The sequence below is a fragment of the Pygocentrus nattereri genome, chromosome 25 (assembly GCF_015220715.1).
Source record: "Pygocentrus nattereri isolate fPygNat1 chromosome 25, fPygNat1.pri, whole genome shotgun sequence".
Lineage (NCBI taxonomy): Eukaryota > Metazoa > Chordata > Actinopteri > Characiformes > Serrasalmidae > Pygocentrus > Pygocentrus nattereri.
In genome coordinates, this window is record NC_051235.1 from 33,215,184 (window position 1) to 33,242,842 (window position 27,659).

The following is a 27,659-nucleotide window of genomic DNA, read 5'->3' on the forward strand; positions in this document are numbered from 1 at the left end:
TAGACTGGACCAATTCTAGGCTGAAAGATTGTGTAATAAACAATATTTTATAGTATTTAATCGATAATCTTTGTTTTTCAATCAGAGTTTCGGCGTCTGCCCCTTTAAAAACGAAGGGTTCGTCATAGTCCCGCCCCTCCGTGACGAAGTCGCTCTCAATTGGTCCGCTGTACCCAAGCTGGTTTTTTATTGGTCCGTTGTCTTGCAGGGAAAATTTGAAAGCAGCAGGTTTGGAGCGAACGGCGAGGAGCCGTTACTTATTTACATATTCATATATTTATAGATTTATGCAGCTTTATTTTTACATATTCCGATATTTACACATTTAGACGTGTCAATATTTGATATCTGGGGATTAAAGCGGTGAGTTAGATGATGTCTGACGGCGGCGGTCTGTGTTTATCTGAGGGTGGAGAGCTGCCGCGGTTGGTGGAGGATCAGCAGCCCGCTCAGAGCGACCCGGAACCCGCATCCAAAACGCCACCGAGAGGTACCAGAACCGAGACTTTACTGAGCTTTACTGAGCTTTAATTTTACCTGTAAACTCGGAAAGGACCGGGACCGAGCAGGACGGAGTGACGCTGAGGTTAAAGCTGCTAAAACTGGCTTCTTGGTGGAATTTTCCCGTTCCACCTTAAATGGCGCAGCAGTTACATTCTGGCGCTGAGGAGCCAGAGCGTTAACTGCTGCACGATTTAAGGTGGAACGGGAAAATTCGAGCGTCAGCTTGGAGAGGTAAAGGAGATGCAGAGCGACAGTTAATAATATTAACTCTGTTCACTAAAACTGACACAATTAGTCCATTAATGCTGTTAAAAGAGGAGACTGCTGTCACGGAGAGAGTGCGAGATCTGTTGGTCACAGATGGAGTTTTGGGTGGAGTTGCACTTATTAACGTTAGTTTTGTTCACTTTTAATGTACTAACATGATTAATTTGGGCGTTTTTAAGATAAAACTGGCTCAGTCTTTTTGAGTGACTGCGAATGTTATATATAATGTGATTTGTGGCTAAATGTTTGTAGTTTAAATTGATTGTCAACCTATTTAACTTGTTTATTTTCTTTTATTTGTCATTTTTATTACAGTTTATTGTAGTTTTTATCCTCCACCTCTCTCTCTGTTGCGTTTTATGTCATGGCACAAGACGATTTTGTGCTATAACCCTGAAAATATGGCCTTCTCTGTCCGCGGCTGCTCCCGGTCAGTGAAATGAGTTAAGAGGAGAGAAGACCAGCGGCCACTGACGTGATGTCAGACCTGCTGGCTACGGCTGGAGGTTTGGGTGGAGCGGCACTGATTAACATTAATCGTGTGAGCATAAACTAACACTGGCAGTATTGAATGATGCTGCTGCTGTAAGTGGATGTACACCGGTCAGACAGAACCCTCTGACCACCTCCTTGTTTCTGCACTCACTGTCCACTTTATCAGCTCCACTGACCGTATAGCTGCACTCTGTAGTTCTACAGTTACAGACTGTAGTCCATCTGTTTCTCTGATACTCTGTTACCCTGTTCTTCAGTGGTCAGGACCCCCATGGACCCTCACAGAGCAGGTACTCTTTGGGTGGTGGGTCATTCTCAGCACTGCAGTAACACTGACGTGGTGGTGGTGTGTTAGTGTGTGTTGTGCTGGTCTGAGTGGATCAGACACAGCAGTGCTGCTGGAGATTTTAAACACCTCAGTGTCGCTGCTGGACTGAGAATCGTCCACCAACCAAAAATATCCAGCCAACAGCGTCCTGTGGGCAGCGTCCTGTGGGCAGCGTCCTGTGGGCAGCGTCCTGTGGGCAGCGTCCTGTGGGCAGCGTCCTGTGACCACTGATGAAGGACTAGAGGATGACCAACACAAACTGTGCAGCAGCAGATGAGCTGTCGTCTCTGACTTTACACCTACAAGGTAGGAGTGTCTAATAGAGTGGACAGTGAGTGGACACAGTGTTTAAAAATTCCAGCAGCACTGCTGTGTCTGATCCACTCACACCAGGACAACACACACTAACACACCACCACCACGTCAGTGTTACTGCAGTGCTGAGAATGACCCACCACCCAAAGAGTACCTGCTCTGTGAGGGTCCATGGGGGTCCTGACCACTGAAGAACAGGGTAACAGAGTATCAGAGAAACAGATGGACTACAGTCTGTAACTGTAGAACTACAGAGTGCAGCTATACGGTCAGTGGAGCTGATAAAGTGGACAGTGAGCGGAGAAACGAGGAGGTGGTCAGAGGGTTTGTCTGACCGGTGTGTGTCGTATTGTATATAATATTTTTATGGCTGCATAATGTGACGGTATTTATTGTTATCAAGTGAAATCACAGGATGTTTTATTTTTTTTATGCTTAAAAACATGTTTGATCCTGAAGAGAGCGTGAAGTGTTGAATACAGATCAAAGGATCTATACTTTGTGATGGTATGTTTGTCTGGTCCAGCTTATCAGGTGACCAGTGTCCTCTTCAACCTCCATTTAATATTTGGGTGGTGCTTTACTGCGCAGATGGGTGAGATTGCGGAGGTGAAGCTTCCCCGTTGTGGGACTAATAAGGGTCTCCTAATCTAATCTAATCTAATCTAATCTAATCTAATTCTGCTGGAATGCAGTTCCAGGCTTTGGAAACTAATGACGGTTAATGTGCTTCACCCATGAGTTCAGGGCTCAGCAGTAAACAAGGCGAAGAGAAAAGCGCAGGAATAATTTTGCACGTGGACGTTTGAGGAGAGAATACACCTTTATTCAAAACGTTCGCAGTAAAATCCACTTTATCTTCTCAAAATGACCATTTCCAAAAAAGTCGGGACGCTGTGCTGAATGTAAATAATAATAGACTGCAATGATGTGCGAATCATGTAATCCACATTTTAAAGGAAATACAACAAATCAAATGTTGAAACTGAGAAATTTTATTGTTTTTTGAAAAATATTTGCCTTTTTGAATTTGATGCCAACAACAGGTTCCAAAAAAGTCGGGACGGGTTCTGTTCACCGCTGAGTTTCAGCACCTCTTCTTTAACAGCTCTATCAGTGTTTGGGAACTGAGGAGACGCTGCTGTAGCTCTGACAGTGAAATGATTCAGGATTTCAGCTGCTTTCAGTTTCAGGAGCTCATTTTGTTGTAATTTTTATTTCATAATGATGAGCCAGATGTTCTCAGTGGTGACCGGTCTGGACTGCAGGCAGGTCAGTTTAGCACCCGGACTCTTTTAATACGGAGCAGTGCTGCTGTAATACATGCAGAATGTGGTTTGACATCGTCTTGCTGAAATAATCAAGACCTTCCCTGAAAAAGACGTCGTCTGGACGGCAGCAGACGTTGATTTACATTTACATTTATGGCATTTGGCTGACGCTCTTCTCCAGAGTGACTTACAATTTGATCATTTTATACAGGGAGGTGAAGGTGGTGTTAGGAGTCTTGCCCAAGGACTCTTATTGGCATAGTGTGGGGTGTTTGCCCTGGTGGGGGATTGAACCCCAGTCTACAGTGTAGAAGGCAGAGGTGTTACCGACTACACTAACCAACCACCACCCACTACACTAACCAACCACCACCCACTACACTAACCAACCACCACCCACTACACTAACCAACCACCACCCCACTACACTATCCAACCACCACCCATTACACTAACCAACCACACATGTTTAAAACATGTTTATCATTCAGCTTTAATGGGGCCTTCACAGATGAGCACGTCACCCAGGCCATGAGCACTAATGCCCCCTAAACCATCATGAATACTGGCTTTAGAGAAGGCCCAGAGAAGGTGGCAGCGTTTCTGGATCCTGTTTATATTTGGGTTCTTCTTTGTGTTTTAGAGTTTAACAGCGTTTGTGGATGCAGTGATGAACTGTGTTCACAGACAGTGGTTTTCAGAAGTGTTTCTGAGCCCATGCAGTGATTTCCACTACAGAACCATGTCTGTTTTTAATGCAGTGCTGCCTGAGGGCCCAAAGATCACGGCCAGCAGATACTGGTGTTCAGCCTCGTCCCTCACAGACAGAGATTTCTCCAGATTCTCTGAGTCTTTAATGATGTTCTGACCGTAGACGATGAAAAGCAGAAGCTCTTTGCTGTTTTATGGTGAGGAACGTTCTTCTTGAGCTGTTGCTCTATTTGATGGTGCAGTCTTTCACAGAGTGGTGACCCCTCCTCCTCTTTACTTCTGAAAGACTCCGCCTCTCATGTTACTCACCTGTCTTTTTTCTGTAGCGTTACAGAACTTAACCAGTCTTTTCTTCCCCCGTCCCAACTTTTTGAAATGTTGGCGTCATATTCCTATTTCAATTTTATTTTTCATGAAAACAGTCGATATGTTGCCTTGGGATAATTTTCAATAAAAAAGAGTCTAAATGATTTGCACATCATTGCATTCTGTTTTTATTTACATTTTGCACAGCGTCCCGACTTTTTTGGAGCGGGTTGTACTTCATGTGACAGTAAACCTCTGTTGATTTACCGCCTTGGTTGATGGATTTTCACCCACATCTAACTAACCCTGTTAAAAGGGCCAAGTGGACTAACGTTATTGGTTAATTTGCTGTCGGCAGTAACGGCCTCCACTTTATTTAGAGCTGTTTCAGAATGAAGGTGGTGAAGATGATGCTGATGAGGAAGGTGATGAAGATGACGACGGCGAAGACGACAGCGGCACAGACGTCCTCTCTAACGAAGAAAAGCCGTGCACACATTTAGAGCGGGCTGAGCCGTTCGGCAGCGGGGGGCTGCCTCACGTCTTCCAGACCAGTCACCTGGTTTTCTACGAGAGATTTAAAGCATATCAGGATTACATGCTGGGTAAATGCGCACTAAACGTTTACACCTACTGCAGCACTCGCGCTGTCCGTTACATTAGACCACACCGGGACAAAATAATGGAAACGAACCAAAACGTGTGCATTCCCATACATTCACTCACGTTTCTGCAGATATTCTATCTTCTGATGGGACGTCACTGTAGAACTGAAACTCTGATATAAGCTAAAGTGGTCAGTGTGCAGCTTGTACAGCAGAGCAGATTCACTGTCCTCTGAAAAGAACAACACACAGACATTAATGTCCACCTCACAGTGGACGTGTCCAGATTGTGCCTAATTGTATCGTCGTCCCTCCCTAAACCCAGTTGAGCACCTATGGGGCTTCCTCAAGCAGAAGGAGGAGGAGCACAAGGTGTCCAACATCCACCAGCTCCTTGACGTCGTCATGGAGGAGTGGAAGAGGATTCCAGCAGCAGCCTGTGCAGCTCTGGTGAATTCCAGGCCCAAGAGGGTTCAGGCAGTGCTGGATAATAATGGTGGTCACACTAAATATTGACACTGAGCCCAATCTGGACACGTCCACTGTGAGGTGGACTCACTTGTGCTGCCAGCTGTTTAGACATTAATGTCTGTGTGTTGTTCTTTTCAGAGGACAGTGAATCTGCTCTGCTGTACAAGCTGCACACTGACCACTTTAACTTAGATCAGAGCTTCAGTTCTACAGTGACGTCCCATCAGAATATCTGCAGAAATCTGAGGGGCACTCACTATTGGGAGATACTGTACGTGTTCAAGCTCAGCAAAGAGAACAGGGCAATATGTAGTAATAGACCTCCTTGATTGTTTTTTGCCTTGGTTGATGGATTTTCATGGTTTTATTTGTATTTCCAAACTACCTTGCACTTCGAGTGGGCTGAATAACTTTAAGTGCAGCTGTATCACAATATTAATAACACATCGTCATGTCAACCCACATCTACAACACCGCCAGTAGGCAGAACGTAGACAGAACCTGCCGAAACAGCGGCGCAGATGCTCAAGGCAGAACCTGTAACGGCAGTTTTTGGAGCTTTACCTGAACGACTGAACTGCTTCTTTCACCATCAGTCGTCTGCCACTGGGTGGTCACTCACAGTCTGGGTTAATGTTACTGAGAGACCCAAAGGAACCACTGCACTCTCGGCGTAATTGTAACCTTTAGCCTCAGTTTAGCTTTTAGTATAGCAGTCTGCCAGCCGGGGTTGTGCGTCCACTATCCCCGCCTGTGGTGAGCCTCTGTCGGTCAGCTGTGTCACTCAACAGCACGGCGGTCACTTCAACCAAGCCAGAAAAACCACTGAAGGTCACTGATACTGACTGCGTGAGCGGCGGTGGTGTTTACTGAACTGACGCTCAGCGTGCAGCGAGAGTAAACATGACGCTCGTTTGAGATAAACGACCTGAAAAATCACCACAGTAAACACCAGTTTTATCTGAAGGCTGTTCAGTTCTGTTTTTACCTGTTTTGCACAGTAAAGGTTTTTAGCTACATTTATTTAAGTTGTTGGACACGAGTCAGGCTGAGCCATAAAACTGAGCCAATATCAGGTTCAGCTCAGTTTGGTCAGTTTGTCCAGATCAGTATTGATGTTGTTTTGTTCCAGCCGGTCTGTAAAGCTTCTTACAGCCCGTTTAGTTTGGCGAATGGTGTTGGGTTCATTTCTGGCTGATTCCAGGTTGTTCAGCTATTCTTCTGTCACAGCTGCCGACTGAAAAGCTGCTCAGTGGAGACGACAGTTTGGGAATTTAGTGTCGTCTCGTCTTCAGAGTCGGACCAAATCGGCTGTCGGTCAGATGTGATCTTAACAGTGTCCGTTTTCTGTTTGTGGCAAAGTGAGAAGCGAAAAAGTTCAGATGGCTCAAGCGTCTCCTACAGCGGTCAGAGTCGTTGCTTAGCAACAGCGTCTCAGCGCAGTGATCGTAATAAACAGATGTTCTGGTGAAATAAAAGCGCAGTTAGAACGCAGCTCAACCAATCAGCTTGCGTGGCCAGAACTCACTGCTGTATAGTCATTCAATAAAATATATATAAAATATATATCTTATCGTTTAGACGTATCGGTCCTATATATACATGCTGGCTTACTGTTGCGTAAGGTTTTCTGTGTCTCCTTTGTTTTTGCCACTCGCTTCATGATGAAGTAAAGATTAATATCTTGTACTGTAGTTTCTGTGTTTCACAGTAAATGTTTGCTGCTTTCTTATCACGGTTCTTTCTCTTACAGGGGACTGCAAACCGTCTGAGGTGAAGGACTTCACTGCAGATTACCTGGAGAAGGTGGTGGAGCCGTGTGATTGGCAGGCGCTGTGGCACACCGACGTGTTTGATGTTCTGATTGAAGTGAGTGTCACACACTGCATGTTGAGAGGCTCAATAACCAAAGAAGCAACAGGCAAAAACGACACCACATTAAAGTGGAATTGTAGGATATTTTTCAGAATTTCTGTGTGAGGTGAAACGGTCCAGACGTCTTTACAGTGGTGGTGATGGGAACCAGGCGTCGCCATGACGACAACACAGATATAGACACTTTATTTACCATCCAGAACCACCAGAGAACCTACACGAGTCTTCTGAGCTTATATGGAATGCTGATGATGGAAAATAGTGGAAAATCTGGAATACTGAGTTTTCTTTGGGGACTATTTTGCCGCACAGCGCCCTGCATGTCTCCCTCCACCATGAATGGAGTTGAAGTTCTCTAAACTCTCATAAAACAGCGTCTCAGTCATCAGGCAGTGAATTCAGAACCAGCTCATGTAGGAACTTTCTGTAGGAGCTTTTAGAGGGACGTCTGGTTCCCATCACCACCACTGTGAGGAGCTTTTAGAGGGACGTCTGGTTCCCATCACCACCACTGTGAACGGTTCTGACTCGGTACGCTTATCTAGAACCGAGCGTTTCACACCGAACCATCCTGAGTGAGTCTGTTTACATTTTAACTACTTAATTATGCACGTGGTGTTGTATGTTGTGTTGTGCAGGTGGAGGACGTGGACTATAAGGAGCTGCGGGCGAAGGTGGAGCTGGTTGTGCCGCTGCAGTGCGAGGCTCGTGGCTGTGACCTCACAGAGGAGGCCATGAAGACGTTACTGGAGGCCACGATGAATAAAGTGTCTCTTCAGGAGCTCCATGTCGTTTATGACGAGTCTGGAGACTTTGATCAGACGGCTTTGGCTCTGGAGCATCTCAGGTTCGTCCTTAATTGCCTGAAAGCTCCTGAATGTGTGTCTGTTTATGATCTTAGATCTGCAGGTTCTGACCCTCAAACACCTTCAGTAAAACACAGAAAACGTGGAGAAACTGAGCTTCAGTCAAACTCTCCTCCTCTTTAACTCTGAGCTTCAGTCAAACTCTCCTCCTCTTTAACTCTGAGCTTCAGTCAAACTCTCCTCCTCTTTAACTCTGAGCTTCAGTCAAACTCTCCTCCTCTTTAACTCTGAGCTTCAGTCAAACTCTCCTCCTCTTTAACTCTGAGCTTCAGTCAAACTCTCCTCCTCTTTAACTCTGAGCTTCAGTCAAACTCTCCTCCTCTTTAACTCTGAGCTTCAGTCAAACTCTCCTCCTCTTTAACTCTGAGCTTCAGTCAAACTCTCCTCCTCTTTAACTCTGAGCTTCAGTCAAACTCTCCTCCTCTTTAACTCTGAGCTTCAGTCAAACTCTCCTCCTCTTTAACTCTGAGCTTCAGTCAAACTCTCCTCCTCTTTAACTCTGAGCTTCAGTCAAACTCTCCTCCTCTTTAACTCTGAGCTTCAGTCAAACTCTCCTCCTCTTTAACTCTGAGCTTCAGTCAAACTCTCCTCCTCTTTAACTCTGAGCTTCAGTCAAACTCTCCTCCTCTTTAACTCTGAGCTTCAGTCAAACTCTCCTCCTCTTTAACTCTGAGCTTCAGTCAAACTCTCCTCCTCTTTAACTCTGAGCTTCAGTCAAACTCTCCTCCTCTTTAACTCTGAGCTTCAGTCAAACTCTCCTCCTCTTTAACTCTGAGCTTCAGTCAAACTCTCCTCCTCTTTAACTCTGAGCTTCACTAAAACTCTCCTCCTCTTTAACTCTGAGCTTCAGTCAAACTCTCCTCCTCTTTAACTCTGAGCTTCACTAAAACTCTCCTCCTCTTTAACTCTGAGCTTCAGTAAAACTCTCCTCCTCTTTAACTCTGAGCTTCAGTAAAACTCTCCTCCTCTTTAACTCTGAGCTTCAGTCAAACTCTCCTCCTCTTTAACTCTGAGCTTCACTAAAACTCTCCTCCTCTTTAACTCTGAGCTTCAGTCAAACTCTCCTCCTCTTTAACTCTGAGCTTCACTAAAACTCTCCTCCTCTTTAACTCTGAGCTTCACTAAAACTCTCCTCCTCTTTAACTCTGAGCTTCACTAAAACTCTCCTCCTCTTTAACTCTGAGCTTCAGTCAAACTCTCCTCCTCTTTAACTCTGAGCTGCAGTCAAACTCTCCGTCTCTTTAACTCTGAGCTGCAGTCAAACTCTCCGCCTCTTTAACTCTGAGCTTCAGTCAAACTCTCCTCCTCTTTAACTCTGAGCTTCAGTCAAACTCTCCGTCTCTTTAACTCTGAGCTTCAGTAAAACTCTCCTCCTCTTTAACTCTGAGCTTCAGTCAAACTCTCCTCCTCTTTAACTCTGAGCTTCAGTCAAACTCTCCTCCTCTTTAACTCTGAGCTTCAGTCAAACTCTCCTCCTCTTTAACTCTGAGCTTCAGTCAAACTCTCCTCCTCTTTAACTCTGAGCTTCAGTCAAACTCTCCTCCTCTTTAACTCTGAGCTTCAGTCAAACTCTCCTCCTCTTTAACTCTGAGCTTCAGTCAAACTCTCCTCCTCTTTAACTCTGAGCTTCAGTCAAACTCTCCTCCTCTTTAACTCTGAGCTGCAGTCAAACTCTCCGTCTCTTTAACTCTGAGCTGCAGTCAAACTCTCCGCCTCTTTAACTCTGAGCTTCAGTCAAACTCTCCTCCTCTTTAACTCTGAGCTTCAGTCAAACTCTCCGTCTCTTTAACTCTGAGCTTCAGTAAAACTCTCCTCCTCTTTAACTCTGAGCTTCAGTCAAACTCTCCTCCTCTTTAACTCTGAGCTTCAGTCAAACTCTCCTCCTCTTTAACTCTGAGCTTCAGTCAAACTCTCCTCCTCTTTAACTCTGAGCTTCAGTCAAACTCTCCTCCTCTTTAACTCTGAGCTTCAGTCAAACTCTCCTCCTCTTTAACTCTGAGCTTCAGTCAAACTCTCCTCCTCTTTAACTCTGAGCTTCAGTCAAACTCTCCTCCTCTTTAACTCTGAGCTTCAGTAAAACTCTCCGTCTCTTTAACTCTGAGCTTCAGTCAAACTCTCCTCCTCTTTAACTCTGAGCTTCAGTCAAACTCTCCTCCTCTTTAACTCTGAGCTTCAGTAAAACTCTCCTCCTCTTTAACTCTGAGCTTCAGTCAAACTCTCCTCCTCTTTAACTCTGAGCTGCAGTCAAACTCTCCTCCTCTTTAACTCTGAGCTTCAGTCAAACTCTCCTCCTCTTTAACTCTGAGCTTCAGTCAAACTCTCCTCCTCTTTAACTCTGAGCTTCAGTCAAACTCTCCTCCTCTTTAACTCTGAGCTTCAGTCAAACTCTCCTCCTCTTTAACTCTGAGCTTCAGTCAAACTCTCCTCCTCTTTAACTCTGAGCTTCAGTCAAACTCTCCTCCTCTTTAACTCTGAGCTTCAGTCAAACTCTCCTCCTCTTTAACTCTGAGCTTCAGTCAAACTCTCCTCCTCTTTAACTCTGAGCTTCAGTCAAACTCTCCTCCTCTTTAACTCTGAGCTTCAGTAAAACTCTCCGTCTCTTTAACTCTGAGCTTCAGTCAAACTCTCCTCCTCTTTAACTCTGAGCTTCAGTAAAACTCTCCTCCTCTTTAACTCTGAGCTGCAGTCAAACTCTCCTCCTCTTTAACTCTGAGCTGCAGTCAAACTCTCCTCCTCTTTAACTCTGAGCTTCAGTCAAACTCTCCTCCTCTTTAACTCCGAGCTTCAGTCAAACTCTCCTCCTCTTTAACTCTGAGCTTCAGTCAAACTCTCCTCCTCTTTAACTCTGAGCTGCAGTCAAACTCTCCTCCTCTTTAACTCTGAGCTGCAGTCAAACTCTCCTCCTCTTTAACTCTGAGCTGCAGTCAAACTCTCCTCCTCTTTAACTCTGAGCTGCAGTCAAACTCTCCTCCTCTTTAACTCTGAGCTGCAGTCAAACTCTCCTCCTCTTTAACTCTGAGCTGCAGTCAAACTCTCCTCCTCTTTAACTCTGAGCTGCAGTCAAACTCTCCTCCTCTTTAACTCTGAGCTGCAGTCAAACTCTCCTCCTCTTTAACTCTGAGCTGCAGTCAAACTCTCCTCCTCTTTAACTCTGAGCTGCAGTCAAACTCTCCTCCTCTTTAACTCTGAGCTGCAGTCAAACTCTCCTCCTCTTTAACTCTGAGCTGCAGTCAAACTCTCCTCCTCTTTAACTCTGAGCTGCAGTCAAACTCTCCTCCTCTTTAACTCTGAGCTGCAGTCAAACTCTCCTCCTCTTTAACTCTGAGCTGCAGTCAAACTCTCCTCCTCTTTAACTCTGAGCTGCAGTCAAACTCTCCTCCTCTTTAACTCTGAGCTGCAGTCAAACTCTCCGTCTCTTTAACTCTGAGCTGCAGTCAAACTCTCCTCCTCTTTAACTCTGAGCTGCAGTCAAACTCTCCTCCTCTTTAACTCTGAGCTGCAGTCAAACTCTCCTCCTCTTTAACTCTGAGCTGCAGTCAAACTCTCCTCCTCTTTAACTCTGAGCTGCAGTCAAACTCTCCGTCTCTTTAACTCTGAGCTTCAGTCAAACTCTCCTCCTCTTTAACTCTGAGCTTCAGTCAAACTCTCCTCCTCTTTAACTCTGAGCTTCAGTCAAACTCTCCTCCTCTTTAACTCTGAGCTTCAGTCAAACTCTCCGTCTCTTTAACTCTGAGCTGCAGTCAAACTCTCCGTCTCTTTAACTCTGAGCTGCAGTCAAACTCTCCTCCTCTTTAACTCTGAGCTGCAGTCAAACTCTCCTCCTCTTTAACTCTGAGCTGCAGTCAAACTCTCCTCCTCTTTAACTCTGAGCTGCAGTCAAACTCTCCTCCTCTTTAACTCTGAGCTGCAGTCAAACTCTCCTCCTCTTTAACTCTGAGCTGCAGTCAAACTCTCCTCCTCTTTAACTCTGAGCTGCAGTCAAACTCTCCTCCTCTTTAACTCTGAGCTGCAGTCAAACTCTCCTCCTCTTTAACTCTGAGCTGCAGTCAAACTCTCCTCCTCTTTAACTCTGAGCTGCAGTCAAACTCTCCTCCTCTTTAACTCTGAGCTTCAGTCAAACTCTCCTCCTCTTTAACTCTGAGCTTCAGTCAAACTCTCCTCCTCTTTAACTCTGAGCTTCAGTCAAACTCTCCTCCTCTTTAACTCTGAGCTTCAGTCAAACTCTCCTCCTCTTTAACTCTGAGCTTCAGTCAAACTCTCCTCCTCTTTAACTCTGAGCTTCAGTCAAACTCTCCTCCTCTTTAACTCTGAGCTTCAGTAAAACTCTCCTCCTCTTTAACTCTGAGCTTCAGTCAAACTCTCCTCCTCTTTAACTCTGAGCTTCAGTCAAACTCTCCGCCTCTTTAACTCTGAGCTTCAGTCAAACTCTCCTCCTCTTTAACTCTGAGCTGCAGTCAAACTCTCCTCCTCTTTAACTCTGAGCTGCAGTCAAACTCTCCTCCTCTTTAACTCTGAGCTGCAGTCAAACTCTCCTCCTCTTTAACTCCGAGCTGCAGTCAAACTCTCCTCCTCTTTAACTCTGAGCTGCAGTCAAACTCTCCTCCTCTTTAACTCTGAGCTGCAGTCAAACTCTCCGTCTCTTTAACTCTGAGCTGCAGTCAAACTCTCCGTCTCTTTAACTCTGAGCTGCAGTCAAACTCTCCTCCTCTTTAACTCTGAGCTTCAGTCAAACTCTCCTCCTCTTTAACTCTGAGCTTCAGTCAAACTCTCCTCCTCTTTAACTCTGAGCTTCAGTCAAACTCTCCTCCTCTTTAACTCTGAGCTTCAGTCAAACTCTCCTCCTCTTTAACTCTGAGCTGCAGTCAAACTCTCCTCCTCTTTAACTCTGAGCTGCAGTCAAACTCTCCTCCTCTTTAACTCTGAGCTGCAGTCAAACTCTCCTCCTCTTTAACTCTGAGCTGCAGTCAAACTCTCCTCCTCTTTAACTCTGAGCTGCAGTCAAACTCTCCTCCTCTTTAACTCCTGAGCTGCAGTCAAACTCTCCTCCTCTTTAACTCCTGAGCTGCAGTCAAACTCTCCTCCTCTTTAACTCCGAGCTGCAGTCAAACTCTCCTCCTCTTTAACTCCGAGCTGCAGTCAAACTCTCCTCCTCTTTAACTCCGAGCTGCAGTCAAACTCTCCTCCTCTTTAACTCCGAGCTGCAGTCAAACTCTCCTCCTCTTTAACTCCGAGCTGCAGTCAAACTCTCCTCCTCTTTAACTCCGAGCTGCAGTCAAACTCTCCTCCTCTTTAACTCCGAGCTGCAGTCAAACTCTCCTCCTCTTTAACTCCGAGCTGCAGTCAAACTCTCCTCCTCTTTAACTCTGAGCTTCAGTCAAACTCTCCTCCTCTTTAACTCTGAGCTGCAGTCAAACTCTCCTCCTCTTTAACTCTGAGCTGCAGTCAAACTCTCCTCCTCTTTAACTCTGAGCTGCAGTCAAACTCTCCTCCTCTTTAACTCTGAGCTGCAGTCAAACTCTCCTCCTCTTTAACTCCGAGCTGCAGTCAAACTCTCCTCCTCTTTAACTCTGAGCTGCAGTCAAACTCTCCTCCTCTTTAACTCTGAGCTGCAGTCAAACTCTCCTCCTCTTTAACTCTGAGCTGCAGTCAAACTCTCCTCCTCTTTAACTCTGAGCTGCAGTCAAACTCTCCTCCTCTTTAACTCTGAGCTGCAGTCAAACTCTCCTCCTCTTTAACTCTGAGCTGCAGTCAAACTCTCCTCCTCTTTAACTCTGAGCTGCAGTCAAACTCTCCTCCTCTTTAACTCTGAGCTGCAGTCAAACTCTCCTCCTCTTTAACTCTGAGCTGCAGTCAAACTCTCCTCCTCTTTAACTCTGAGCTGCAGTCAAACTCTCCTCCTCTTTAACTCTGAGCTGCAGTCAAACTCTCCTCCTCTTTAACTCTGAGCTGCAGTCAAACTCTCCTCCTCTTTAACTCTGAGCTGCAGTCAATCTCTCCTCCTCTTTAACTCTGAGCTGCAGTCAAACTCTCCTCCTCTTTAACTCCGAGCTGCAGTCAAACTCTCCTCCTCTTTAACTCCGAGCTGCAGTCAAACTCTCCTCCTCTTTAACTCTGAGCTGCAGTCAAACTCTCCTCCTCTTTAACTCTGAGCTTCAGCCAAACTCTCCTCCTCTTTAACTCTGAGCTGCAGTCAAACTCTCCTCCTCTTTAACTCTGAGCTGCAGTCAAACTCTCCTCCTCTTTAACTCCGAGCTGCAGTCAAACTCTCCTCCTCTTTAACTCCGAGCTGCAGTCAAACTCTCCTCCTCTTTAACTCCGAGCTGCAGTCAAACTCTCCTCCTCTTTAACTCCGAGCTGCAGTCAAACTCTCCTCCTCTTTAACTCTGAGCTGCAGTCAAACTCTCCTCCTCTTTAACTCCGAGCTGCAGTCAAACTCTCCTCCTCTTTAACTCCGAGCTGCAGTCAAACTCTCCTCCTCTTTAACTCCGAGCTGCAGTCAAACTCTCCTCCTCTTTAACTCCGAGCTGCAGTCAAACTCTCCTCCTCTTTAACTCCGAGCTGCAGTCAAACTCTCCTCCTCTTTAACTCCGAGCTGCAGTCAAACTCTCCTCCTCTTTAACTCTGAGCTGCAGTCAAACTCTCCTCCTCTTTAACTCTGAGCTGCAGTCAAACTCTCCTCCTCTTTAACTCTGAGCTGCAGTCAAACTCTCCTCCTCTTTAACTCTGAGCTGCAGTCAAACTCTCCTCCTCTTTAACTCCGAGCTGCAGTCAAACTCTCCTCCTCTTTAACTCTGAGCTGCAGTCAAACTCTCCTCCTCTTTAACTCTGAGCTGCAGTCAAACTCTCCTCCTCTTTAACTCTGAGCTGCAGTCAAACTCTCCTCCTCTTTAACTCTGAGCTGCAGTCAAACTCTCCTCCTCTTTAACTCTGAGCTGCAGTCAAACTCTCCTCCTCTTTAACTCTGAGCTTCAGCCAAACTCTCCTCCTCTTTAACTCTGAGCTTCAGTCAAACTCTCCTCCTCTTTAACTCTGAGCTTCAGTAAAACTCTCCTCCTCTTTAACTCTGAGCTTCAGTCAAACTCTCCTCCTCTTTAACTCTGAGCTTCAGTAAAACTCTCCGCCTCTTTAACTCTGAGCTTCAGTCAAACTCTCCTCCTCTTTAACTCTGAGCTTCAGTCAAACTCTCCTCCTCTTTAACTCTGAGCTTCAGTCAAACTCTCCTCCTCTTTAACTCTGAGCTTCAGTCAAACTCTCCTCCTCTTTAACTCTGAGCTTCAGTAAAACTCTCCTCCTCTTTAACTCTGAGCTTCAGTCAAACTCTCCTCCTCTTTAACTCTGAGCTTCAGTCAAACTCTCCTCCTCTTTAACTCGGAGCTTCAGTAAAACTCTCCTCCTCTTTAACTCTGAGCTTCAGTCAAACTCTCCTCCTCTTTGGTTTTTATCTCTAATCTGATCTGTTATTGTCTAATATGATTTTATATTCATATCTGTAGTTTCTTCTGTTATTGTTAATACTTATTACCGGTCTGTACCCTGAGCTAAAACCAGCATGAAAAGTGCTCCATAACAAATATTACCATTATTATTGTAATTATTATTTGCAGAACATAAAATATTTAAGAAGGAATATGTGGAATATAATCAAACAGTTGTTAAAAACAGATTAAATATGATGTTATAATGATCTACTTACTACCTTAAAGTTCCTGCAGTTAGTATTCTGCAAGCTCTCAATACTACTACTAATAATAATAATGAACTTTATAATAATATTAATATTTATTTATATATCAGCTTTCATCCATTGATGAAAGTAGCCGCTGCTTTAAAGTGCACTGTAATAAAAGGTAAAAATGGGAAAATAAAATAAATAATAGAAAATGGAACAAATAAAATCAGTAGTAGAAAAAGGACTATATTAATATTTAAAATTAAAATGGATAAAATAAGTTTAAGCAAAAATGCAACTAAAAAAGAAAATAAGAATAATGTTCTTAGCCGCTTCTCCTCCTGGGTCGCGGGGGTGCTGGAGTCTATCCCAGCTGTCAGTAAAACAGAAGCCGAATGCTTTTCCCTGGTCTTAGTCTCGAATTATGATGGTGCAGGTTCTCAGGGTTCTAGGAGTGCTGATCACACGCAGCACACGATCGGAGTCAGCGCCTGCTTTGCTGTTGTTGCTCCGCAGGTTCTTCTACAAGCACATCTGGAGGCAGTGGGACGAGGAAGACGAGGATGATGAGTTTGACTACTTCGTTCGCTGCGTGGAGCCTCGTCTCAGACTGTGAGTGACTTTCCTGTAAATCCCTGCACATCCTCCCTCGGGCGCAGCTCACACGCTCGCCAGCAGGTGGCAGCGTTTACCAGATCATTACTTCGTGGTCCTCAGACCTGCGCCTGTTTTCTGACTTGGCAAAGTCACGTTCATGAGTGGAACTCTGAGTTCTAGATAAATCAGCTTATGGGAGTTTACTAGTTTAGTTCTGTAAAGAAGGGAATGAAGAACTACACCTGTTGGCTTCCTGCTCACCTGGAAGTGCCGTCCCTGTTTTTAAAGCTTACTACGTGTGAAAGACAGGACTGTGCGGGTCAGTGCACAGGGCTGTTATGAAGCTTACGTAGTGCAGCTTATATATACAAACACCTCTGATTAAGATATATGGCCAATGAATCATTTTACACAGAATTGTGGGTAATAGAAGGCCTGGAAGGCTGTAAACGGGGTCCCTCGCTGTGGACCGGACTGCTGTGGCTGAGAGACGCAGCCTGAACGCAGCTTATATGTGGAAAATCAAGTCTTTGTGTCACGGAACCGAGACGCTTACCGATCCGTTCAGCCGCCAGCAGTTCGGCTCCACTCGCTCAGGCTGAGGTTTAGGCCCAGTCCCATTCCTCCTTTTCACCCCGACCCCTTGTTTTGGAGTGCTGCCCCTTGTTCCTGAGCTACGGGGCAGTGGTTGAGATCTTCCTCTGAAATGAGACCCTCGAATAAAAGAGCATCACTTCATTAACAGCTACTAGCGCCGCTCTGTAGGCGACCCTGCCCGTCTGCAGGGACAGCAGAGGAGGGGAAAGTTCAGCTCCTCACTGCTGGGCTTTAGTTACATTTAGGGATCATACGCCTTCAAAGAGGGGGGCAGTTATTTATTATCACCCCCCCTAATTCTTCAGTGATGTGAAGCTGAAGTCAGAGATTCTCCAGATTCTCGTTTGAATTTTCCCGTTCCACCTTAAATGGAGCAGCAGGTACATTCTGGAGCTTTAGGTATCAGAACTGCTGGACTATTTAAGGTGGAACGGGAGAGTTAGCCAGATAGCTACCGAGACATGAATACATTTAATACATTTAATAAATAAAGACTCGGATCAGGTATGTGTATAAAAAAGTGAAACATTAATAATAAAAATATAAAATATAAAAAACAGTAATTAAAACCGCTAAAATGTAAAGGTTAATAAAATCAAGTCAAATAAAACGAGAGGAGAATAAAATAAAAGATGACAAATATTAATGAAATAATTAAAATAAGAACATGAATAATAATGGATAAATGAACAAATAACAAAATAATAAAAAATATAAAAATGCTTAAAAAAAAAAAAAATCAGGTTTCTCCATGAAGCTCTCTACGCTGTTCTTGAGCTGATCTGAAGGCCACATGAAGTTTGGAGGTCTGTAGTGATTGACTCTGCAGAAAGTCGGTGACCTCTGCTCACTATGCCCCTCAGCATCCGCTGACCGCTCTGTCATTTTACGTGGCCGACCACTTCGTGGCTGAGCTGCTGTCGTTCCCAATCGCTTCCACTTTGTTATAATCCCACTGACAGTGGACTGTGGAATATTTAGTAGTGAGGAAATTTCACGACTGGACTTGCTGCACAGGTGGCGTCCGATCACGGTACCACGCTGGAATTCTCTGAGCTCCTGAGAGCGACCCATTCTTTCACTAATGTCTGTAGAAGCCGTCTGCAGGCCTAGGGGCTCGGCTTTATACACCTGTGGCCATGGAAGTGACTGGAACTCCTGAACTCAGTGATCTGTATGGGTGAGTGGAGGCTTTTGGGGAATATAGAGCATTTTCCCCCAAACAGTTCCATCTTAACCCACTATGTTCCCCGTCTGTGTTACGCAGCTCAGACGCTCACCACTGGGTGGCAGCGTTTACCAAAATATTCCTAATAATCCCATTCCTCATTCTGCTCAGTATCTACTCTGACTTGCATAAATAAATCAGCTCATTGGCTTCATTACACTGTTATCCATCTCCGACACTCACCACCAGGTGGCAGTGTTCCCCAAACAATTGGTTTCTCATGTTCTCCTCCACTTTATTGGATGCCTGCTGTTGCTCTCAGGCTGGGGATGAAGCTCGTTTTTATGGATTACTTTTAAATCTCACCAAAAGCATTTACAGCACTCGGTGCAGCCGAGGCGGAATTCAGCGCCGCTGTGTTTGTTTCCTAATTTATTTATCTTTGTGATTCTGTGGCTGATAAGGCCGACTCTGTGCCAGGGCACTGTTTCTAAGCTCTTGGTGGTTTGGGCTGGGCTCCGCTCTGCTGCAGCCTTCCCTGCCTTTTCCCTGTAAGAGCTGCAGCGAGGGTGGACGCGCGCTGTCGGACGAACACGCCGACGTCTAAAGAGGGAGAATCAGGACAGCCTTCATTGCTATTATGTCTTACAGCTCATCATATGCAGCCGTGCAGACGGCCTGCGATGGGGAGGAGGGCCAGGTTAGCTCCTGGACACGCTTCATTCTGGGCTTTAAACCTGGATTTCCTTACCTTTCTTTAGGAAACGACTCAGCCGGTCATGAAGGGACTCTTCACTCCGAATAATCGTTCATTTCTTCATTAAGACTTTCCACCTGATTCAGAATGATTTAACCGTTATTTACTGAACTATTTACCAAATGGAATAAATGTAGAATATAGGAATTTAAGAATGTGCCAATATGGGAATTTTTGTTCAGAGCAACTATGTATTTTTCTCTCATATATAAATTATTAATGAGCATTCTATAAATTTTGTTTATTAAAATAACACTTTTCTCAGCAAATAAACATAAAACTACACAAATACATTTTGAAAATTAGTACTTTCACACAGTACTGTATATTCTATATATATATATATATATATATATGTGTGTGTGTGTGTGTGTGTGTGTGTGTGTGTGTGCATATCTGCAGATACACAAACATTTCTAAAATGTGATCATAGAGATGTAATTCTTATTTTTAGGTGGTTAAATATGCTATAAAATAAATAAAAGGTAGATGTTTTAGTGCTGTAACCCAGCGTCTCCTAATTATCTGCTGATCATTTTATTGTGTAATGTACATATTTTTCTGTTTAGGGATTTTCTAATATAAAGTATATTTTTATATATAATATAAAGCCCCGTCATTTCGTTCTGTTGAGAATCCGCTCTTTCTGTTGTTCTCGTGTGTATTAAGGTTTATGATGTGGTTAAATTGTGTAGACGTTGTAAAGTGTTACTGCATGTAGTCAAAGTCGGGCTCCCCTCGTGTCTGTCTGCCTGTTTTCCGAAGGTACTATGATATTCTGGAGGACCGCGTGCCGACGGGGCTGGTGGAGGAGTATCACTCGGTTCTGCAGCGCTGCTCCCAGACGTTCCGGGAGTTTTCCAGCCTGCGTAACGGCCTGAGCAGCGACTCCGAGTCGGAGCTGGATAACGTGTCCATGGTGGAGGGGCTGCGCATGTACGAGCAGATGGAGGCACTCAAACGCAAACTGCGCATCATCGAGAACCCGCTGCTCAGGTTGGCGCGAGAACCAGAGCGAGCTGGTCTGCGTGGAGATCCATCACGATCAATATGGAGCTGAATCTGATCTTTTCCAAACGGATCAATAAACGAGTCTAGTACAAATATTAATCTGTAACTGTGTTAATCAGCATAATCAAACATCTGGAAGTGAGCCCCGGACAAGAGGGCAGCACAGAAATAGAGAGATAATTGAATTGGCATTGAAGGGGAATTTCACCGCTTTTTCAAAATTCCTGCGTCAGAGCGGTTAGAGCTGTTCACAGTGGTGGTGATGGGAACCAGACGTCCCCCTCTAAAGGCTCCTCACGGAAAGTTCCTACAGGAGCTGGTTCTGAATTCACTGCCTGATGTTTTGAGAAGGTTTTAGGCTTAAATGTGATCTTTAACTCCGTTCATGGCGGAGGGAGACATGCAGGGCGCTGTGAGGAAAATAGTGTTTCCACCTTCCATGTGAAGCTCAGACGGCGCGTGTAGGTGGTCGAGTAGTTCGATGTTCAGTGAATCATTTCACATGAAATGAGAATTTCTGTGCAGTAATTTTGAAAAATGGGTGTAATTCCCCTTTCACTCCCTTGTAAACCCACTGTTTCCAGGGCTCGAGTGATCGCAGCTCCATTTGGAAACCGTTTGTGTGGTTTTGTGGTATCGCAGGTTTTTCTTGCTATAAAATATCATAATGTGACTTTTTCCCATTCAGCCCAAACTCCCACAGTCCAGAGCTGCTCTAATGGTCTGTAACACACGACCTCAGCGCTGAGTTAACGTTGGACTGCCTTTTAAAGAGCCCACTAGGCACAACGAGTCAAACGCAGAAGCTGCTTGCTGTCAACAGATTGATCACAGCAGTCCTGCCTGATCTTTAAATCTGTCTGCGAGTGTGATTGACGGCTGAGGGGGGTCAGTATGTGGGCAGCGCCTCGTTAAAGCAGTCTGTCTGTCTGTATCCCCTGCAGGTATGTGCTGGGCTACAGGATGAACTGCGGTCAGCTGTCCTGCAGTGCGAAGGGTGAGCGCCCTGGGGGGGGCAGGGTGGTGCACGTGGTCTCCAGCTCCAGCAGCGTCCAGCTTCTCCACGGATTAATGATGGAGAAGCTCCTCCCTCTTTACTCCGGCAAGGAGTTCGAGGTGCAGGTAGGCGAAGGGCCCGCGGCCTGCTTTTCACTCGTTTACTGTCTCTGCCTGTTATTGGAGTAAGACTGACTGAGTAAGTCTGATCCACTCGTACCAGCACAACACCCCACCACCCAAACAGTACCTGCTCTGTGAGGGTCCATGGGGGTCCTGACCACTGAAGAACAGGGTAACAGAGGAGGTGGTCAGAATGTTATGACTGACCAGTGTATAGAATGTTCATAATATAGTATGAAATATGTAAATAACTTCCTTTGGTTCATTTATTATACATGCAAAATAAACACAAATCCCTATTCAGCCTTCAGCTGTTAAGCTCCGCCCATTCACTCTGTCCCTGTCATGAAAAACCCAATTTTCCTTGCTTTTATGAAATATGAAATAAACTGTATATGGTGTAGGAAAAACAGCGTGATTGTTTTTGTGATGTCACAAAAACCAACAGATTTACGCACATCCTCATATTCAGCCCCACAGACTTGCATTAAACAGGGCAGCCAATCAGAACAGCTCGTTTACAGGATCATGTAAATAAGAACGTTATTTCCTGATTAATGAGCATGAAGGCAGGCGGGTGTAGTGGAGCTTTGGGAGCCCTTTAATGTAGTGAACTCCTGCAGTCCTGGTCGTTGGTATTAAAGACACCGTGGAGCGGAAATGGCCGATGCTTCTCCGTCTTCATTTCCCTGGTCTGATGAAAAAGCAGCGCAGCCACGCGAGCTCACGCGAGCTGACAGCGCTTCGCCCGCGCTGCGCCGCGCCGGGTCGCCGCCCGCGGGCAGGATGGTGTCAGTTCTTGTGAGCTTTTCCAGTTACGCTGCTTTTGTGTCAAAAATAGGAAACAAAGATTCCGACCCTCCGAGTGTGGAGCTTCCCTCCTTTTTCATGCTTGGAACGCTTGAAGTTGACACAGAGTTCATGACTCCTCTTCCCCTCACATTCGTAAGACATTTATAAACATGTGTTTTTCTGTTAGGTGACATTAAAGGGCACATACCTTATTTTTTTGGCTTTTTCTTCTCTTCCGTTGATGTTCTCTTTCTAGCAAAACCAGATCAGATGTTTTGTTTGTCTGTTCAGATGGTCTTTTAAACGTGATCTGCATGCGGCAGTCTGAACAGATCAGACACTGAACTGACCCACATGCACAGAAGACCTGAGCGTCACGCGGCTCATCCAGAGGTAAACGAGCACGACCGCCAACGAACGCCAGTCGCTCCCGGAGGATCAGCTTCATCTTCACCAGCACCGCAGGAGCATCGTGAAGCATCGCTGGCTGACAGCCGGGCTCGTCACTCCGAATGCGTTCGGCTCGCCGTAAAAAGGGCGCGGCCACTTCTTCGGTTCACGACCTCGGATTCTTTAAACTTTGCTTTCAGACTTTTATCTGTTCTTTGGTGCTGCAGCCTCGTTCTCCTGCAGCCGCCTCGGACGTTTCTTTAGAAATCCCTTCGAACTCGGAGCGTTTTGGACGAGTCTAATAATTTTTGTACGGAAACATCAGCCTAAATGTTTGAGTCTCAGCAGCGCGACGTTACGATGAATGTCCAGTTGGATGAATGTCCAGTTGGATGAATGTCGGATTCAGTGTGTTTATCTGTCCACGGACACACAGACACACACCTGTGTCGCACACGGAGAATAAGATCGGATTTGGGCCTCTTACCTGCTGTGAACACACAGACTGATGTATGTAAATGAGCTCTTTTCTGATTGGCTGCCCATATTGTGCCACTTTGAAAAATGTGTGACCTCACTAAACAGTGCGTACACGTGCACTTAATATCCGATTATTCAAATGGGCATGTAAACGGCAAACTCCGATCTAGAAATCTGAGTAAGAAATCCGAGGAATAAAGAGGCCGGAGTTTTGCTCTGTAATCAGATTTCTCAAGGCTTGTTCCCTCGTTATTCTGATTTCTTTCAGCTTTCTCGCAGCAAAGCAGCCGTTTTTCCCCAAATCTGGGCTCTAAACTATAAACAGACGGCGTCTCTTCAGTGATCTGCTCTGGAAACATCACTTTTAGAGAACAACTCAAAGAGCGGCGCAGATTTTTGGCCTTCAGCAGTAAATTGTGAGCATGTAGTGAAATGTGGAGATCATAAAACACACGTTCTGATAATTTGAGGGGCTTTTAAAATAAATAGAATAAAAAAGCATTTATTTCATGCAGTTACTGAATAATCTGCCTGATTTGGTCATGAAAATTCAGACAAACCAAAACAAACCCTGGAGAATAAGAGGTTAACCTCTTATTTCAGAAATATGGGATAAATTCTATGATATGGGCCCTTTAATGACATGATGAGGCTTGGTGTGTCGGTGTTTTGACAGCCGGTGAACATGTTCCTTTCACGTTCGCCTCACTGTTCCATTTAGCGCTTTCATGCTGACCGTCTGAAAGGACACTTCACTGCTTTCTGATCATAAACACGTAAAAGGCTCCACGGCGCCTCCTCTGAGTGTATAATGACCCAGTTAAAATCTGCAGCGCTGCAGGCTTTTCTGGCCTCTTCGATCCATCTGTCTTGCACTCGGATTGCGTGATGGAAGGTGGAGCTGCCCGACAGACTCGGACACGTGGGCTGCACGATGTGGGCAGCAGGACACACTGCAGATGCACTGCGTCACGTGTTCTGTTAGAACAGCGTTGATTCCGTTAAGACTGAGCTGAGGGGTCGGCGATATGGCTAAAATATCGCAATACAGAAACACGATAATCACGATATTTAATTTTAATAGAAGTTCCACAGTTAACATTAAAAACCGTCGACACGCTGATGTTTGTCCTGCACCAAATCCAGTTAAACACGGCCAGTTATGCTGTGTTTCTGATGAAACGTGCAGGTTGGTGTTCAGGTACTGCTGAAGTCCACAACACGCTCACGAAGCAGTGCTGCGGTGTGATTCAGCTAAATCTCCTGGCACCAGAGTGACCTCCTCTCTGTAGGCCTCCTCGTTGTCATTGGAGATCGTGGTATCATCTGCAAATTTGTTGGTGACGCTGGAGCTGTGTCAGGATGAGCGGTCGTGGGTGTGCAGGGAGTACAAGAGAAGCTCCGGTGTTGAGGGTCAGTGAGGAGGAGGTGAGGCTGCCCATCTTTACCACCTGGCATCGGCCTGTCAGGAAGTTCAGGATCCAGCTGCAGTGGGTGGGGTCAGGGCAGTTGAGAGGTGGGGGTCAGGGCAGTTGAGAGGTGGGGGTCAGGGCAGTTGAGAGGTGGGGGTCAGGGCAGTTGAGAGGTGGGGGTCAGGGCAGTTGTGGCATCAGTGGATCTGTTCTGTCTGTGGGTGACCTGCCGTGGGTCCAGACTGGCTGGTAGTGAGGAGCAGAGTCTCTGACCAGCTTCTCAAAGCACTTGCTTATGATGGAGGTCAGAGTAACTGGGCGCCAGACATTCGGCGTTTGCGCCACTGGGCATTAAGAAATTCAGCACATGATTTAATATCTAAAATATGAAGACTTTATTTTCTGATTAATAACGTAACAGCGGCAGTTCTTTTGTCTGTTGTGACAAATAAAAAAGATGCTTTCCGCTTATTTTTAACGGCTGTCATTGATGCTTTTGGTAATCAGTGATCAAAACCCGTCAAATTAAATTAAAAGTAAATGAAATTAAACTGATATGATCAGATGTAGAATTTTAAAATCGGGATTGGCCACAAAGTGTTTGTTTTGGTTGGACACCTACACAGTGTGCTGTGGATTCCCTGTCTGAAGGATTCACTACAGAACTGTGTGTGTGTGTGTGCGTGTGTCCGTGTGTGCGTGCGCGTGTGTGTGTGTGTGCGTGTGCGCGCGCGTGTGTGCGCGCGCGTGTGTGTGTGCGTGTGTGTGCGCGTGTGCGCGCGCGTGTGTGTGTGTGTGTGTGTGTGTGTGTGCGTGTGTGCGCGCGCTGTTAAAGCACTGGGATTTGTTTAAGGTTTGTTAAAATGCTGGTTCTCATCCAGGCTGTGTTTGATCTTTCTTGTTCTTTGCGCTGTTCTATCCCACAAGGCTGTGTGTGTGTGTGTGTGTGTGTGTGTGTGTGTGAGAGACTCAAGTTTGTGCCTGAAGCTCTACTTTTGTGCACTGCATGTAGAGTAAATGTTTGAAATAATTTTTATTTTATTCATGAATTCAGATTCAAACAAGTTCTGTTAGCTGGAGTCTATATGAAGAGGACTTCCTCCAAACTTTTATTCTTGCATGATTAACTGGTTTAGATGTAAACAGAGCGGTTCTCTGTTCTAGATAAACTGACCGAGTCAGAGCCGTTCACAGTGGTGGTGATGGGAACCAGACGTCCCTCTAAAAGCTCCTCACAGTGGTGGTGATGGGAACCAGACGTCCCTCTAAAAGCTCCTCACAGTGGTGGTGATGGGAACCAGACGTCCCTCTAAAAGCTCCTACAGAAAGTTCCTACATGAACTGGTTCTGAATTCACTGCCTGATGACTGAGACGCTGTTTTATGAGAGTTTAGAGAACTTCAACTCCATTCATGGTGGAGGGAGACATGCAGGGCGCTGTGCGGCAAAATAGTCCCCAAAGAAAACTCATTATTCCAGATTTTCCACTGTTTTCCATCATCAGCATTCCATATAAGCTCAGAAGACTCGTGTAGGTTCTCTGGTGGTTCTGGATGGTAAATAGTGTCTATATCTGTGTTGTTGTCATGGCGACGCCTGGCTCCCATCACCATCGCTGTCTTCCACTGAAATTTATTTACCTCTGTTTCTTTCCTCAGTTTCACAGTGACCCCTCAGTAGCAGTCAGCTCCTGTTATGAAGGTGATGTGGTCATTATCTGCCCTGGTCACTACACCGTCACCAACTCCATCAGCATCGCCGACTCCATCCAGGTGGAAGGTAAGCAAACTAACACGGTCACTGTCTGTCAGTCATCTAGAGGTCTAACCAGTGTACCTACAGTCACTGAGCACTTTATTCTGACCTCCTTGTTTCTCCGCTCACTGTCCACTTTATCAGCTCCACTGACCGTATAGCTGCACTCTGTAGTTCTACAGTTACAGACTGTAGTCCATCTGTTTCTCTGATACTCTGTTACCCTGTTCTTCAGTGGTCAGGACCCCCATGGACCCTCACAGAGCAGGTACTGTTTGGGTGGTGGGTCATTCTCAGCACTGCAGTAACACTGACGTGGTGGTGGTGTGTTAGTGTGTGTTGTGCTGGTCTGAGTGGATCAGACACAGCGGTGCTGCTGGAGCCCAGTCTTTCCAGAGTGGGTGTGTCCACAGCATAAGCCCTGCCCACCTCTGCCTAATTTGCTCCTATAGGCTGTTTAGTTTTGATGAGATGTACAGATGTTTTTTTTTATATACTGTACTAAAATCTCTACAAGCTCGTTATTCTAACAACAGGTCTGCCCAATGTTTTAGATTTTAAAAAGAAAAAGACCACGCGGAGCTTTTTAAAGGTGCTCTTGTTCTTTTTTTTGGAGGGGGAAAATTAAATGGGATGCTTTTATAAAAATGAATAAATGAATAAAACGCGCTGTTCGGTCAGTGAACTAACAAAGTAACCGCTCATTAATCGTCATCGAGGTCGAATGTTCAGCTAATCGCGAGGCTGATTTGAGGTCGTGTCGGCCAGCGCTACTGCAGTTCTGCAGTTTAATCCGCGCTAAATCCGTAAGTTTGGGATCACGTTCCGTCTTATTTATTCCATCACTGAGTTCATGTGCACACTGTTGATTTGAACATCATGAAAGATTTGCCGGAATGTCGTTTCAGAATGTTTATTCAAAATTCTTAATTCTTTTATCAAGAGGTGAATAAAATGATGTTCTGTGTGTTCATTTGATTTGAATTCTGGAGGTCAATTTTTATTAAGAATAATTAAGATTACGTGACACTTATTAGTCCCACAACGGGGAAATTTCACCTCCGCGTTTAACCCATCCGTGCAGTGAAACACCACATACACACTAGTGAGCGCGCACACACACACACCCACACTAGGGGGCAGTGAGCACACTTGCCCGGAGCGGTGGGCAGCCCAATCCGCAGCGCCCAGGGAGCAGTTGGGGGTTAGGTGTCTTGCTCAAGGACACCTCAGTCATGGCCTGTCGGCTCTGGGGATCAAGCAGGCAAGAGCTTTTTTTATTATAGCCCACGTCCTTAAAGACAGGTCTTTCCTAAAGACAGTGGTTCTACATAGAACCATGAGCTCTAAGAGCCATTTGCATGCTTTAATGGTTCTCTGCATGGTGACACGGTTCTTCAGATTGATGGAGATTGTGCTGTATATGGTTCTATGCAGCACCTAAAAGGGTCCTGTTATTCTTACAAGAGTCAAGCTTGCAGAACAAAAGAACATTTTGGGTCAATATAGAACCCTTTTCAAAGGGTGCTGTGTAGAACCATATATAACACGTTCTCTGTCGGTGTGAAGAACCTCTTAAGCATTAAGTGTTGTTTTTTTTTTTTTTAAATAAAGAACCCTTGAAGAACCACCCTTTTTAGGCGTGTACTTTAGGGAGATTGAATAGCTTGTGAAATGCCTGTAGATGAGGTTAGACAATCAGATGTTGTGACATCACAACCACGACTGACTGACAGTTTGGCACAGGTTGAGCTTTTTGGCTGAAATAAATCAGGCCTGAATTTCAGTTTATAAAAAAAATCACAATTCAAATCTCGTTGGGAAAAATCCTGATTTGATATTTTCCCCCAGTCGTTCAGCCGTAATTCCCATGTTTAAGTGTTTTAAGGTTTTAAAGG

The 27,659-nt window shown here is 45.3% G+C and overlaps 1 protein-coding gene across 1 annotated transcript in view; it reads left to right on the forward strand.

Moving 5' to 3' along the window:
- Window positions 1-234: 234 nt before the first annotated feature.
- shcbp1 (SHC SH2-domain binding protein 1) overlaps window positions 235-27,659 on the forward strand; it is a 60,499-nt gene continuing 33,074 nt past the window's right edge. Inside the window, exons 1-8 of the mRNA XM_037534358.1 lie at window positions 235-490; window positions 4,578-4,802; window positions 7,027-7,142; window positions 7,787-7,995; window positions 16,200-16,295; window positions 19,568-19,798; window positions 20,758-20,935; window positions 25,665-25,785. Coding sequence (XP_037390255.1) covers window positions 373-490; window positions 4,578-4,802; window positions 7,027-7,142; window positions 7,787-7,995; window positions 16,200-16,295; window positions 19,568-19,798; window positions 20,758-20,935; window positions 25,665-25,785 — 1,294 coding nt within the window. The 5' untranslated portion in view covers window positions 235-372. The remainder of the gene's footprint in view (window positions 491-4,577; window positions 4,803-7,026; window positions 7,143-7,786; window positions 7,996-16,199; window positions 16,296-19,567; window positions 19,799-20,757; window positions 20,936-25,664; window positions 25,786-27,659) is intronic.